Source organism: Cynocephalus volans, chromosome 10 (assembly GCF_027409185.1).
Source record: "Cynocephalus volans isolate mCynVol1 chromosome 10, mCynVol1.pri, whole genome shotgun sequence".
NCBI classification, from domain to species: Eukaryota; Metazoa; Chordata; class Mammalia; order Dermoptera; family Cynocephalidae; genus Cynocephalus; species Cynocephalus volans.
This window is the reverse complement of record NC_084469.1, coordinates 99,614,128-99,628,428: the sequence shown is the minus strand read 5'-3', so window position 1 is coordinate 99,628,428 and position 14,301 is coordinate 99,614,128. Positions and strand designations below refer to the sequence as shown.

General features: G+C 55.8%; 1 protein-coding gene across 1 annotated transcript; it reads right to left on the bottom strand.

Annotated features, from left to right (window-relative positions):
* Window positions 1-25: 25 nt before the first annotated feature.
* On the bottom strand, window positions 26-13,181 carry TIMM44 (translocase of inner mitochondrial membrane 44). The gene is made up of 13 exons (XM_063111583.1): window positions 13,114-13,181; window positions 11,225-11,320; window positions 8,534-8,704; window positions 7,573-7,653; window positions 6,665-6,814; window positions 6,442-6,581; window positions 6,082-6,167; window positions 5,358-5,450; window positions 5,147-5,271; window positions 3,680-3,730; window positions 1,667-1,756; window positions 803-913; window positions 26-605 (listed from the first exon to the last, which is right to left on the bottom strand). Exons 1-13 carry the CDS (start codon window positions 13,156-13,158, stop codon window positions 486-488), a joined length of 1,359 nt encoding a protein of 452 aa, XP_062967653.1. The 5' UTR covers window positions 13,159-13,181; the 3' UTR covers window positions 26-485.
* Window positions 13,182-14,301: the final 1,120 nt, after the last annotated feature.

The following is a 14,301-nucleotide window of genomic DNA, read 5'->3' as shown; positions in this document are numbered from 1 at the left end:
CAGACACCTTGGACCATCAAGCTGCTCTTCTGCACTTTGGTGTTTTATTATTTTCAAATCTCAGGCTTACATACAGGAAATAAGAGCACTGTTAAAATAAAAAAGACCTAAAATGGCCTGGCTTGGCATAGCCAGGGCCTCTCTGAGCAGCAAGGCCCAGGCCCCACTACCCTGCCCCTGGGGGGAGACCCTGAGCCCGAGGGCCTCTTGGCACTGTGTGGCCTGTGTGTCCCTGACCAGCCACTAGCCCACCAGCAGCCCAAGTGGCAAAGGGATGGTGCAAGGGCCAGCACTGGGAGCGTCTCCAGCCGCCAGGGACCCTCAGCAGCCAGCCCTTCCCTGTCCAGCTGGTTATGCAGCTGCCCTGGCAGAGCTCGGGGCAGGGCAAACAGTCTTGTCCCCAGAGGTCTAGAGTTGCTGCAGGTGCTGCCCCTGCGCGTCCACCGCGTGATTCAGCCCTGGAGCTCCTGTCGCAGCTGCTACACTCAAAGGATCTGCTCTGTACTGGAGGCGGAGATGTCCAGGAGCCGCCAGGCCGCGTAGGGGTTGAGCTCATCCTGGTCTCGGCAGAGCGCCCACACGTACAGCATGCGCAGCACCTTGTCCTGCAAAGACCGGAGGTCAGGGGCCGCTAAGAGACAGGCGCCACCAGGAATGCCCCTCACTCCCCAGGGCTTGGGACAGAGGCTGGGACAGGGCCTCCCACTCAGGCTGCTCGGGCTTGGTAAAACCACACAGGTCTGTTGCTTCTCTGGCCTTGGTGCCAGATGGCCACAGGCCCCAGCCCCGTCCCTTCACTCACCGGATCACCCTCAACCACCTCGCCTTTGGGGTTCTTGACCACCATCACCAGCTGGGCCTGGAAGGTGACGATCAGCACCGGCCCCTGCTCCATCATCTTACCCATGGCCAGCTGCGGAGAAACCCAAAGGGTCGGGGGCCTCAGACAACGGCCAGTCCCCCCTCCCTGCTGCTCTCCTAGAGGAGGGAACCCCTGTGCCAGGGACCCTGCTGCGAGGAGGCCCGGGCGCCTTATCCCCTCCCCTGGGCCCTGTTCAGCACTGTCTGCTTCCTTCTGACTGCAGCTCTCGGGCCTTGGGCTCTTCACCTCAGGCCAGGCCCAGGCCCACTGCCAGCCCACTTCCGGAGGGGGATGTCACATGAGACCCTCCCACCCACAGACAAGTTCAAGCCCTGAATTGTGAGACTGAGTCTGAGCCTGCTGGGAGTCAGTGCAGGTGGAGGAGAGAGGGAGCCACATCTGGCATACCCTGCAGCTCCCCATGGAGAAGAAACCTGGGGGACAGTGGCATGGCCACCCATCCAGAGCCCACACCGGTGTGACCAAACCCTTTCCTTTCCCAGCAAAGGGTCTACGAGGACCCACAGGAATCTGAGATCAGGGCAGTGCCCACCACTTGCCTAAGAACATTCCCTCCACAGGACTATGGAAGCTTTGTGCAGGAAGGGACCCTCCTTCAGGTTGTTTAATCTAAGTGCCTGCCTGAGCTGGAACTCCAGAGCCAGGAGCTCACTCCTCCCTACTGACAGGCAAATGTGATCAGCACAATGTCCCCCACCCCTGGTGAGGCCATCTCCTGGGCCTCACCTGGGCCAAACTGCCCACCCTGTGGGGTCCACCCGGCCTCTGGCCAGAGGCACTTACGTCAACGTTGTCAATGTCGAGGATGCGGGAGTGGAACTGGAGGCCCACAGCCTTGGCCTGCTGGATCGGGTGGGCCAGCTGGCTATAGGTCTGCAACGAGAGGCCAACACGCCTGTGTGGACAGCCACCGAGGGAAGGCCGCACCCCATGGAGCCAAGGCCCGCACAGCCTGGCGCTTGGGGGTCCTGCCACCAGGAGCTCAGGTCCAAGTGAAAGGCGGGTGCCACCTGCTTGCTGGTCTGAATCACATGCTTCCCTCATTATGGGAACACTGTGTCAAGACTACCCCATGAAAACAGCACTAATCAGCGAAGGGGCAGTTCTCCTGGAACACGATCTCAGATAAACTCCCAAATGTCAACGGTTCGGATCCCCATACTGGCCATCCACAGGAAAATAAAATAAATATACTTTCAGGGGTAAGTCAGAGGCTCTCTGGCTGGTCTTTAACATTCCCGTGGTCACCCCACTCTGAATCTTGGCCTAGAACCAAACACCTTTTCTAGGATTTTTCCTAACCCTGCGGCTACTCTGAAACTTAACTGCCCGGGGCTGCCCAGTCTCACTGATCCACCCCACCCAGGCATAGGGTACAGCCCTCAAGACACATGTGGCCAGTGACACCTTCACTTGAGGGTTCTCTGGGCTTGCTTGGCAGGCAGCTATGATGGAAAAGGTTCAGTAGCATCTGCTTTTTATGGAAATGACTGATTCGCTCAGAGGAAAAAATAACGGTGCCAACCCAACTTGCTGGGTTTCTTCCAGATGACATTTAAAAAACACCTTGGTGGAAATGGCTGGAACTTCAGCTGTGTTTCCAGGGGCACCAGCAACTCTTTGGCAAAGATAATCAGCCATGGTTTAAAGGTCCCAGAGTTACAAAAAACAAAAACAAAAACAAAAAACAAGAAAACCTCTCAAAATGCCTGCCGGATTAGTCACCGTTCAGAGGAGTACTTAAAAAGAAAATCTGACATCTCCTCTGCTTCTTCCAAGTTGTTTGTGAGCTGGGTGCAGAATGGAATTAGCCAGAAAGGACTGAATTGCTTAATACTGATAAGCTGGACAAAATACAAAAATATATGAAGATGTAGGGCAGGCGGTGGGCAGGGTGACGTCAGGTGGCCCGAGACGGGAGCCTGGAGCCCCGTGGGGACAGGGAGGCTGCCAGGAATGGGGCAGACAGTGTGTGCTCCCAGGAACATCGGACCTGTCTGCACACACCCCAGTGCACAAGGTGGCCCCAGGACCGAGCCTGGACTCCGGGAAACAGCCAAGGCCTCGTGAGGACTCTGCTCCTCCCCGCGCGGGAAGCTTATTGCCGTTTTGTTTTGATGTGTGTTTCGGGATCTTGAAATGAGAACAGCTAATGGATCTGTCGAGCACTGTGAGTGTCCCGGAGCCACTTCTGTGTCCATGTTTTACCCTCACGACCCCTGTGAGGTAGGCCCTGGGAAGGGGGGTGAGCCGGGTCTCGCTCCCCGGCACCCACAATCACGTGTGCACCCCCCCCAATCCCTGGGCCCCAGCCCGTATCCAAGGCCACCTTTCCATCAGTCATGGCCACCTGAAACGGGGCACTTAGACATGAGCAACAGGCCACCCTAAAAATCTCATCTTACTCAATGGCTCCAATCACATCTCTGGGATTATAAGATGGGAGGAAAAATGCTCAGCAAATTGGCAGTTTGGGGCTATCCTGGCAGGAAGAATGCTCCAGGCCACCCTTTAGGCACAAAGGGAGGGGTGATCCCTGACTGAGGAGTTTACAGTTCGGAAGCCGAGGACTGGCAGGTGACGCAGTGCCCAGCCTGTGGGTGCAAACATGCCACAGGCTGAGGAGCGGATGGGATCTGGGTCAGACACGAGGACCCCTCTCTGACCAGAAGCACGGGTCCTGTCACACCCTTCCCTAACCAAACCATCCAAGCAGGTCCCTCTTCCATACCGCGACTTTTTTAGGACTCCAAAAAAAAAAAGAGAGAGAGAGAGAGAAAATACTCAAATACTCACAGCTTCATAGCACCAGTCTTTGAGAATGTCGAGCTCCCCAGAAATCATGGCCTAAAAGAGAACAAAAATGAGCCTGATAATGAGGGTGAGCTTTTGAGGCAGCAGGAGGACTCTGGAGAACATTCTCCTGTGAGGGCCTTTCCTCCAAGACCCCCAGCCGCAGCCTGTGGGTGGGCTTGAGTCTGGGGAGGGAAGAGGGGAGGCTGGGGTCAGGCTGCCACACTGGGTGCCCCCTCCCTGGGTGTGGGAGCACAGGCCCTGCTCATGTGTGTGCCTGGCCCTGGCCTTCCGGGTGCTGGTAGAGGGAAGGCCAGGAGACCCCAGCCGTGCCCTGCAGTGGGTCCCCTGGGGCCTGCTGGAAGAGGAAGGTGGCTGTGTGCCCACTCTCAGCCCTGCCAGGAACGTGAGCCAAGGAGGCGAGGAGCTGCCCTGGGAGCCCATGCCCTCTGCCTCCCTGGGGACAGAGCTTCGGACAGCCACGCCCAGTAGCAGTGGGACAGCAGGAGGGCAGGGGGTGCTGCAGAGGGCAGTTTGCAGGGTGGGGACCTGGAGGACATGACACCCCAGGAGTGACCGCCAGTGCTCCGGCTGCTGCTCGGGGGACTTGCCACTCCTGCCTTCTCCCAGCCCTGCCCAGAGTGCCGTGAAGGACCCAGGAAGTAGGAGGAGGGCACAGGGCTGTAGGGGCTTCCTGTGGTCCCATTCAGGGCTTCACAAAGGTCTGGCTTGACCCGGGTGGAGGATGGCCAGGCTCCTGCCATGTGCCGGGGCTACAGACAGGCAGAGACGCAGCAGGGAAGGGCCTCATGGAGGGTGGGCTGCGGCATGACCTTGCGCAAGACACCCCTCCTCATTTACAAACCAAAGGCATGGATAATCAAGAGGACAAGAAAACGGATTTGGGAACTGTCAGAGACAGTGCCCCCAAGTAAAACCCTGTCCCCTGTGGGTCTGGCCCAGGCCCCCTCAGACAGCCTGAGTGTAGACAGGACCCCCATGCTGGCCCAGGGCGGCCACTGCTACTCCCTAACACCTAAAAGTCTCCTGGCACCTTGCAGACAAACACCTGGGCCCTGGCACCCTCGAGGAGACAGCTTCAGGTGGGAAGTGTGAGGGACGCCAGGAGGCGTCAGGGAATGACCGGGAGGCGGGAGCTGCTGCCTGACCGTGAGGAGGAAAAGAAACCACGCCCTAGAGCAGTCGCACCCCATAGTGGGGAGGCAAGACCCTCAACAGAGAGCCACCATCGCTGGGACCCTCTGATGCCTTCGGGCTGGGGTGTGGGGTGTGGTCAGGTCTCTGAAGCCTGGGCAGGGCACGGGCACAGGCCACAGGACAGCTGCAGCCAGGCAGGAGCCCGGGAGCAAGGTGTCTGCTCAGGAAACAGCCTCCATGGCCAATGCCGCTGGGGGACTTGGACCCAGGGTGCCAGCCGGGGAGGAGGAGGAGGAGGGGCTCGGCGCCCACCTCCAGAACGTTGGGGATGATGTCGTTCTCGCACTGCTGCAGAAACCGGTCCTTGTCGAAGGCCGGGTCTACCCGGAGGATCTCCGTGAGCACCTCCGACATTTCTGTCTTCGAGAACAGGCCCCCTGTGGGCAGCGGAGCCAGGAGTGGGTGGAAGGCCCGGGACCCATCCCTGCTGCCGGCCTGGACTGTCCTGGGCCAACTCACTCACCCAGCAAGTCAGTGACCTTGTCTGTCAGGGCCCGGGATGCCCGGATGAGCGCGTTGTCACTTTCATCATACTTCATCTTCATCTCAAAGAACCCTGCAGGGGATGGGGACAGGGGCTGGAGGGGCCCCTTTTGGGAAGACGCCCCTACTTCCACAAGCCCCTACTTTCAGAGGCTCCCTATGGCCCCTGTGAGACCCTGGATGCAGGTCGGGTCAAAGAGGGGACCTCTCTGGGCCTGCTTCCTCACTGTGCACGGGGACCACTGCCTGCCGACCTACCTGGTGAGGTTCCAGGGACCCCTCAGCCGTGGCCCTAGAGGGGCTGGGTAAATTATGTGGCCACCCCTGCTGGCCGTTGCTTCCACTACAAAGGAAACACAGGCCTCTAGTGGTCCTCACGGGACAAGGGACAGGGCGTGCAGCAGGGCGGCTCTCCTCATCAGCACCTGGGAAACCCCATGCCTGCCACGAGCCCAGAGCTGGCTGTGGCCTCCTGAGCATCAGGGTTCCTGGTGTCCTGACTGTTCTTATGAGGAGCGATCATGGCAGAATCTACAACCACAGGATCAAGGGACCACGAGGAGGTGACCGGCCCTAACCCATGTCTCCTCCTCTGCAAAACGGGATCTGTCTTGTGCCCAGTCCGTGTCAGCTGCCATCGCCCTGCAGTCAGCTGAATGTCCGGCACACGGGTGGCGAGAGCCCTCGCAGACAGCGACACTCACGATTAAACACCACGTTGTTTTCCTTGAAGTCTTTCCATTGCTGGTACCACTTGGAGTCCTTGTGCAGCACGACCCCCAGGGCCTCCCTGGGGAAGATCGCGGGCGGCTGGCGTGAGCAGAGAGGGGCGGGAGCAGGGACAGCAGAGGACCCCAAGCCCAGGGCCTGCAATGACCCCATCCTCATCTCTTAACTCTTGACAACTACCTTCTCACGCCCACCACCCAATTCCCTCCAGGGAGCCGGGAACCCCTAGTGGAAAGCAAACACGAGAAACGGCCTTGGGCAAGAATCTTTTGTGGGCCCCTGAAAACAGGCCTCAGCGTAGGTGCTAAGAAGGGGGCGGGTGGGCTGGAACCTACTCGTTAGGCTCAAACACTTTCTCTTCCTTGAATTTCTCTCCAGCAAACTCCGTCCTCTTTCTGAGTCTCTCGGGTCTGCGGTAGGGCCCGGTCTGCCCCAGGACACTCTCGTCAATTTCCTTCTTCACGGTCTCCACTCCCTGCAGGAAGGCACAGCAGGCCTGGCGTGGGTGCCCGGCTGAGCCGCCCCAGGCTGTGCACCCTGGACTGGGCCATGGCTCACCTGGGAGAGGGCTTTGAAGGCCGCGGTCCTGCCCAGCTTCTCCCCTCCCTTGGACATTGACTCGGCTGACTGCTTGGCTGTCTTGGCGGCTTCTTCCATGCCTTCCTTGATTTTCCGGCCGAGGTCACTTTTACTGACTTCGTCAAGACTCTACTGAGGCAGGCAGACAGACACAGGAGGTGGTCGCACAGCAGCCCTCGGGGCCTGGAGGAATCAGTCCCCCTGGAGCTGAGGCCAGACCGTCCTCCCCAGGGCCGACAGGGGCCTTCTGAACTCAGGTGGCTCCAGGAACCCTGCGACGCAGCTGTGCACTCTCAGGAACGCTGCGTACACGTTTCCTGGGGTGCTGGACCCTGGGGCTCTGAGCCAGATGCAGGGTCAACTGGCCTTTCCCCAAAATCGGCAGGAGTCCTCTGGGGACTCAGCAGCATAGATTCCAAGGGAGTGGCAGTCCAGGGAGGTGTGCCCCACCCAGGGCCAGCCTCCAGGCTCAGAACTGCACACAGCCCTGCCCCTCTCCTGCCCTGGACAGCAGAAAGGAACAGAGAAGAGGCAACTGAAAGAAAGGCCACCACACCCTCGAGGACGGTCTTACTCCCACCTCCACCCTCACCTGGGGGCGAACATGTCCCGGGCCTTTCTAGTTCTAGGCAGAGAAATAAACTCCTCATTGAATCCTCCCATCCAAGCGAGAAGCGTGTGATGCTCCTAACTTAATAGGCCAGCTGTCACAGTCTGACTTTGTCTCCTTCCTCCTGAAGCCTCCCAGAGGGTGTCCCCAGCCCCCACCCAATAGGTGGGCCCTGCCCTCACTCCCACCTATGCCCAATCATCCCACCTGTTCCCGCACCCTCCTGGGAGTGGGGCCAAAAGCCTGTGGTGGCCCTGGGCCGGCGTCCTCCCATTACCTCCTTCACCGTCCCGGTTAGCTCCCCGAATTTCTTCTTTATCACTTCACTGGTCCGCACAGTTTCCGATTCGATGGTTTTCTAAGGTAGAGAATACTGTTTCTTTTTGTGCCATGGCAGCAGTGACACTTGTCATACAACCAACGGTCCCAAAAAGCACACTCTGAGCAGCCCTTCCTCCCCAGAGCCCCACCATGCCTGCCCGCCTCAGCTGTCCCCAGAACCACCCCCGAGGCCCACATGGCCTGGATGGTGGGTTTTGGCAGCTGCGGGGGCCTTGGGGAGAAAGCTACAGACTCAGGCCCCACTTGGCAGCCACCTCCCGAGCGCAGGCGCCCTGGCCCTGAGTCTCTCTCATCTTGCCCGTCTGCTCATCAGCTCCACATCTCAGTGGATGTTGCTCTCAGCGTGGTCCTGGCCTCTTTCCACCCCCCACCCCCACCTTCCAGCTGCTGCAGCTCGGTCTTATGTCCCCTACTCCAGCCACCCCACCCCAAACTCAGCCTGCTCTAACCCCCAAACGACCCTCTCCTTAATGACAAGGAAGGGCCGTCTTCCACTGGGTTGGAATGACTATCTCCATCCAAGTGAGTAATCTGAGGATACCCATGGCATGGCAGGTGCCAAGGGAAAAAAAACCGAGGGATCTGGGACAAGTGCCACATCTTAGCCACCAACCAGTAAGATGGGGACATGCTGCACCTGCCTGGCAGGGGCCTTACAAATAAAGGATGCGGGGCTGGCCGGTTAGCTCAGCTGGTTAGAGCGTGGTGCTGTAACACCAAGGTCAAGGGTTTGATCCCCTTCCCAGCCAGCCTGGGCAACCCTCCCATCTCCTCGGCTCCCTCTCAGTGGTGCGGCCACCGCACCTTCTCCCAAGCCAGCCGTCTCCCCCCCGCAGGTCCTCACGTTGTTCCTGGCCCTGGAAACAAGCGTGTCAGCCAGGAGCAAAGGGACTCACGTATTTCCTTCTGGCTTCCTGGAGCGCATCCGACTCTTCCAGCTTCCTGGCCTCGTCTCGGAATTTTTTTATGCTTTCTTTCATTTCTTTGTTTTTGGCTAATTCTTGCTTGATATTATCTAGCAAGCCAGACAGAAAGCCTTTTCTGTTTCCAGAAGAATATAATTTGGACTAGAAAGAATGTAAAAGGAAAAATTAGAGAACAGATTGTGAGAACATCCACTGACATGTCTGGTTACCACGCAGGGACTGTAAAGATTTTCTTTTTAATTTTCACATTTTGGTTGATATCTTTTTAACAATGAACAGCTATGTCTTTTATTTTATTTTATTTTATTTATTATTATTATTATTTGGCTGCTGGTTGGTACAGGGATGGAACCCTGGACCTTGGTGTTATCAGCACCACTCTCTAACCAACTAAGCTAACTGGCCAGCCTCTCTCTTTTATTATAATAATAATAATAAAAGGCAAATTAAAGAGACACCAAGTGACAAGCCACGGTGCATCTAGGCGATGTGATATTATTCAGCCACAAAAAGAAATGAGCTCTCAAGCCATGGAAAGACACAGGAACCTTAAATGTATACTGTTAAGTGAAAGAAGCCAACCTGGAAAGGCTACATACTTTACATGATTCCAACTCTGACATCCTGAAAAAGGCAAAACTACGGAGACAGTAAAAGGATCAGAAGTTGCCAGGGGTTCAGGAGGGATGAACAGGCAGAGTTCAGGAATTTTGGGGGCAGTGAACCTATTCTATATACCATTCGGTGGACACACGACATTAGACATTTGTCAAAATCCATAGAGTATACAACATCAAGAATGAACCTGAAGGTAAACTATGGATTTCAGTAAATAGTAATGTATCAGAAGCCTTGTAACACCAAGGTCAAGGGTTTGGATCCCCACACTGGCCAGGTGCCAAAACAGTAAATTAAAAACAAATAATAATAATGTATCAATACCGGCTCATTGATTGTAACAAATGTTTCTCCCAAAGCAAGAGGTTAATAACGGGAAACTGTGTGCCCAGACAGGGGAGAAGAGGTATCAGGATACAGACAAAAAGTCTGTACTTTTTGTTCAATGTTTCTGTAAGCTCAAAACTACTCTTAAAAGATAGTCTATTAAAAGCAAAGCAAAATGCCCAGCTCCTTTTCCAATAGAAGACAAGAAACAATGTCAGCTCAGAGTCTTCATGGGGATTCAAACACGCTTACATTAACCCAAGGCAAAAGTCAACCTCCTAAGATGCCCTTATCCTAGGACTAGAACAGAAAAGACCTGTGGCTCCTGATCCCAAAGGACCTGGCAAAGGGCATTATTCCCCGGGCTTCTGGGCTCCTCCCAGCCCCTCCTGGTGAACTGGAACCACTCCCAGGTACCCAACTGGAACTCATGTCACCCAAGGGTCTGGGGACTGGCAGACCTCCCTCTCTCAGCCTACAAGGTGACAGTCACAGAGAACCCAAGCGCAGGGTTCCCACCCTTGGGAAAACCCAACACACTCAGAGGAAGCCCCTAGGGAGGTCGGGAGAGAGCCTGAGGTTCAGCTCCAGATACAAGAGCTAATGCTGGACACTGCTCAGAGATATGGGCTGCGGGGTCTGACCAAGTTAGGTTTAAATCTCTGTTTTGCCACATGTGTAACTGAGCATAATGAGCTCAAAAAGAAGAGAAACAGCTCAAAGAACAATTGTTAGGGAGTCAGCCCCATGTGGTCAACACTCCCACGGGCATGTTGGGTATACTGCAGTGGCTGGCGGTGGGGGGAGGTGTCATTTTCCTAGTGCCAGGGCAATCACCTCCATGGCCCCATCAAGCCAAAAGGGAAAGCTGCACCCCGGCTGGTGCTGCTCCACACAAGGGATAGGGGGTGGCCAGGCCTCCTGCCAGCAGGCTGTGGTCCCATTCATATGCCACCCTTTTTCTGGAAGAAGCCCAGGTTGTAAGACCACTGAGGATTACGCCAATTTGCTGCAGCAGCACCACACACTTTGAGGCTGAAAACTGTGGGTGTGTGGAACTAGACAACTAAGAGAAAGAGTCACAGGGCCTGTCCCATACCCGCGATGGCCCCAGGACAGGATCAGGGAGGTTAATGAGCTGCCTGCAAGGAGGCAGCTGAGCCCAGGCTCCGGGTGCAGGAAGAGAGGGGAGGGATGCGGGTGGGGCTACCTAAAAATGCAGGTTTGGGGAAGGGTGTCAGTTTTGGGCTTCTCTCCCCATGGTGGTGAGATGCCAACAGAAGCATGGTTGAAGAGACGTGAGCAGGAGAAACTGAGGTCCAGCACACGTGACTGTTCCAATACTGAAAGGGCTATCTCTCAGAAGAGGGAACAGCCAGGCTTGGGGAGGGATCCACAGGCAGAAGCCACAAGGAGGCAGGATTCAGCTCAATAGGAAGGTGTCCTTTCTAGCCATTAGAGCTGACACAGTGAGCCACTCTGAGATCAGAGCACCCAATCACTAACAACACAGGGCAAGAGGCTGGTCGAGAGCTGCTTTGGAAACTGAGAAGACCAGGCACACTGGGCCATGTAACTCCAAAGGCCCTGGACATGAAAGGCCTGCCACTGGCAGTATGAGCAACGCCCACAGCCCCCACCATCTCTCCTGCCAACGAAGTCTGACTTTTCAGACCTCCCCTAAGTATGCTTGTCTGAGTGTCCCGAGTCACTCACCAGTGGCAGCTCTCCACCTGGCCAGCGTATCTGATAAATTGAACCATGGGGTAGGTTGTGGCTGGTAAGAAACTGGACTCCACCACCGAGGCATCTCTAATTGGAGAAGAAAAGAGAAAAATCCATTCAAACAAGGGGCGACTGAGGTGTAAGCAGGCCGCACACAAAAAGCAGGGGTTGCCTGTGACTCATTCGCTTCTTTTTATCATACACCCGCTATGCACTAGCCTCTCCACAATCTTCCCAAAGTCTGAGAAGCCAGTGGAATCTGACAGAAAGAGAAAATGCTGTGTCTGTACCTCCACGGCCTAGATCTAGCTCCTGCATCTGAAACTGAGGGAAAACAAATGGGTCCCAGGAAATGCCAAGCTATGGGGGCATTTAGAAAGCTAAATATATCTGTATAATTTAATCCCTTAATCTGAAAGTGGGCATGCTAAGCCTCGATGCTGGCGGCAAGCAGTGTTATCTTGTCAGCTCACCCCACTTCTGCCGGCCTCCAAGGACTAGAGACGAGGACTTTCAGAGACAAACACGGATAACTTACGCTCCCAGGGACAACCCTGGAATAAACCTGCAATGTCCTGGACAAGGGCTGGGCCGCAAGCAGAGTGATTTAGGGATGTCACTCTGGGAAAAACCCAAGCTAACTGCATGTGAAAGACACTTTCTTCTTCTACCAAATGATGAACTTTAAGCTCCGTGCAGCTCCCAGTCAACTCTGTACCCCAGCACCTAGCACAGAGCCTGGCGCGTGGACGTCAGATGACCCAAGAGAACCACTCTGCCATTTCCACATTTCCTCGGTCTTTCCTCTCCCTGTTCCCTGCCCGTTCTGGGAACCCTAAGCAACAACCCAAACTTATACAGGTATCACTATCTCCTATCGTTACTCAAGGTTAACTCTTGGGAGTGAAATAACTTGTTTTACTTCTCTGTATGCTAACACCCATTCTCCCAGAACAACTGGCTTCAGTACTGTGTGAAACAGAAGCAGATGACTGTCTAAGCTGGGAGAGAAATCTCATATCAGGAGGAAACATGAAGTTGAGTCCCCCATGTTCTTGTGCCCAAATCCAGACACGTGTAAATTTACCCTCTAAACACTGACTGACTCAGAAAGACAATAAGTCCAGAAAAAAAAAAAAAAAAATCAGTCCTGAGTCAAAGACACCTCCTCTTTCCTGACGTTCAGCTTCCCAGGAGATATTTTCCTTCCCCTTAACAGCTGGGCTCTTGAGTCAGACTGACACGGGCTTTGGACCAGGTCGGCCACCTACTAGCTCTGGGACTGCGGGCAGGTTGCTCAGTCTTTGAGTTTCCGGTTTCCTAATCTAATGAAACATGGACAAGGAGCAGCAATAGGAGGTACTTTTCTGAGTGCGCGGTGAACACGCCTTGACTCCCTCCGCCCTATGGACCCGACAGCCCTAGCTCCCAGCCAGGGCGAGAACGACCCCCCGCACTGCCACACTGAACGTCAGGAGAGGCAACGCAGGAAACGTTCTCGGTAGAGGACCTGGCACTTAAAGGTGAGCTGCGAATGTCACGTTTCGCCTTCCCCTTGTTTACTTTTTCTCCACCGGACGCAACCTCCCGGGCCACTTATTCACTCCCGGTGCACGTGAGGTCTGATCAGGAAGCGAGGGATGACCCGTTGCCCGCCAGGCTCCGCGCACCGCCGCCCCCAGCCCAGTGCGCTCGGTCCCCGCACTCAGGCCTCACTCCGTGCCCCTGATTCCGGCCTCGGCTGACCCAGCGACCTGACCCCAAGCCTCCCGCGGAGCCCAGGGAAGGGCCGCAGGGGCAAGGGCATGAGGAGAAAGGGGACTTGGAGGCCGCAGGCCCGGAACCCCCACCCACCCCGCCAGTCCGGCACGTCCGCTCACCCGCGGACAGCGGCACCAGCCACCCCGCAGCGCCGCCGCCGCCATGTCGGAAGATGCCGTGTGACCTCCTCCCGGCGCGGCTCGATTGCGTCATCCGCCACGTCTGGGAAAAGTTGACCTATGGGCGGGGGTTTGGAGAGAGAGAGAGCGCGAGGCCTCTGATTGGTCAGAACTCCCCACGGAGGGGGCGTGGTGTCTGAGATAGGGGCGGGGCCTGGTAGGGGCGGGCGGAGAGTTCCTAGAGAGCTTGACCTCTGAAAGGGCTGGGTTTAGAAGAGTGAGGCCTGTGACTGGATGTGGCTCGCGGGGCGGGCATTCCTGTAAGGCTCATATCTGTGATTGGGCGAGACTAAAAAGGGGCGGGGCCTGTGGATTCAGTCGGCTGCGGCTGTGATTCGCCTATACGGAGCGCAGGGTTCCGGTAGCCTGAAGGACAGGCACGTGGATCGACAGACCACAGGGACGGATTCAGTTGGATTCTGACTGACAGAGACCAGCGGACCAGCCTGGCTCTCCCGGACAATGATTGATTGATTGACAGTGACTGGCAGACCGCAAGTTTGTTGCTCCGAGAGCTAGAGCGCAGGATCCCAGTCTTGCACAGCAATTTGGAAAGACGCCTGTTGGTTTGGGCCCACAACAGGCAGGGGGAGCTGAGACCAGGCTGGGTGCGGGCTAGTCGTCCATTGATTTATTGTGCATTGACACACCTTGCCCTGAAGAAGCCCAGGCCTTTGTCATTTCTGCACCCCGATACTGTTTTCCGATTAGAGTTTGCCGCCACCAAGTGGCGGTACGTTAACATGGCCATGAAATCTGGGGCTGGAGAGGGGAGGAGGTCTGGTCCCGTGGGGGAGTTAATAATGTCTGTTGCTGTTTGTCCTGTTGAAGCCTTTTGCATTATTAACCTGTGATATGGATTTATGGGACTGTATTCCTTGAAAAGGAGGCAGCTCAGCCCTGCAAACATGCATCCCACTGGCTTCAGGGCCGGACAGACCTGTGTTCTCTGTTCTTTAGGAGCTTGGCCTGGAAGTAAAAGTAGGGGATGAGGGCTTCCACTCTGGCATTGTTTAGATGTCTTTACTCCAAGAGGAGCAAACCAGTTTAGCAGTTGGGGTACACAGAAGAAAGTCTGGGGTAGAAATTGAAATTCTTGGTTGTAGTTGAATCTATGGAGTTGGACAA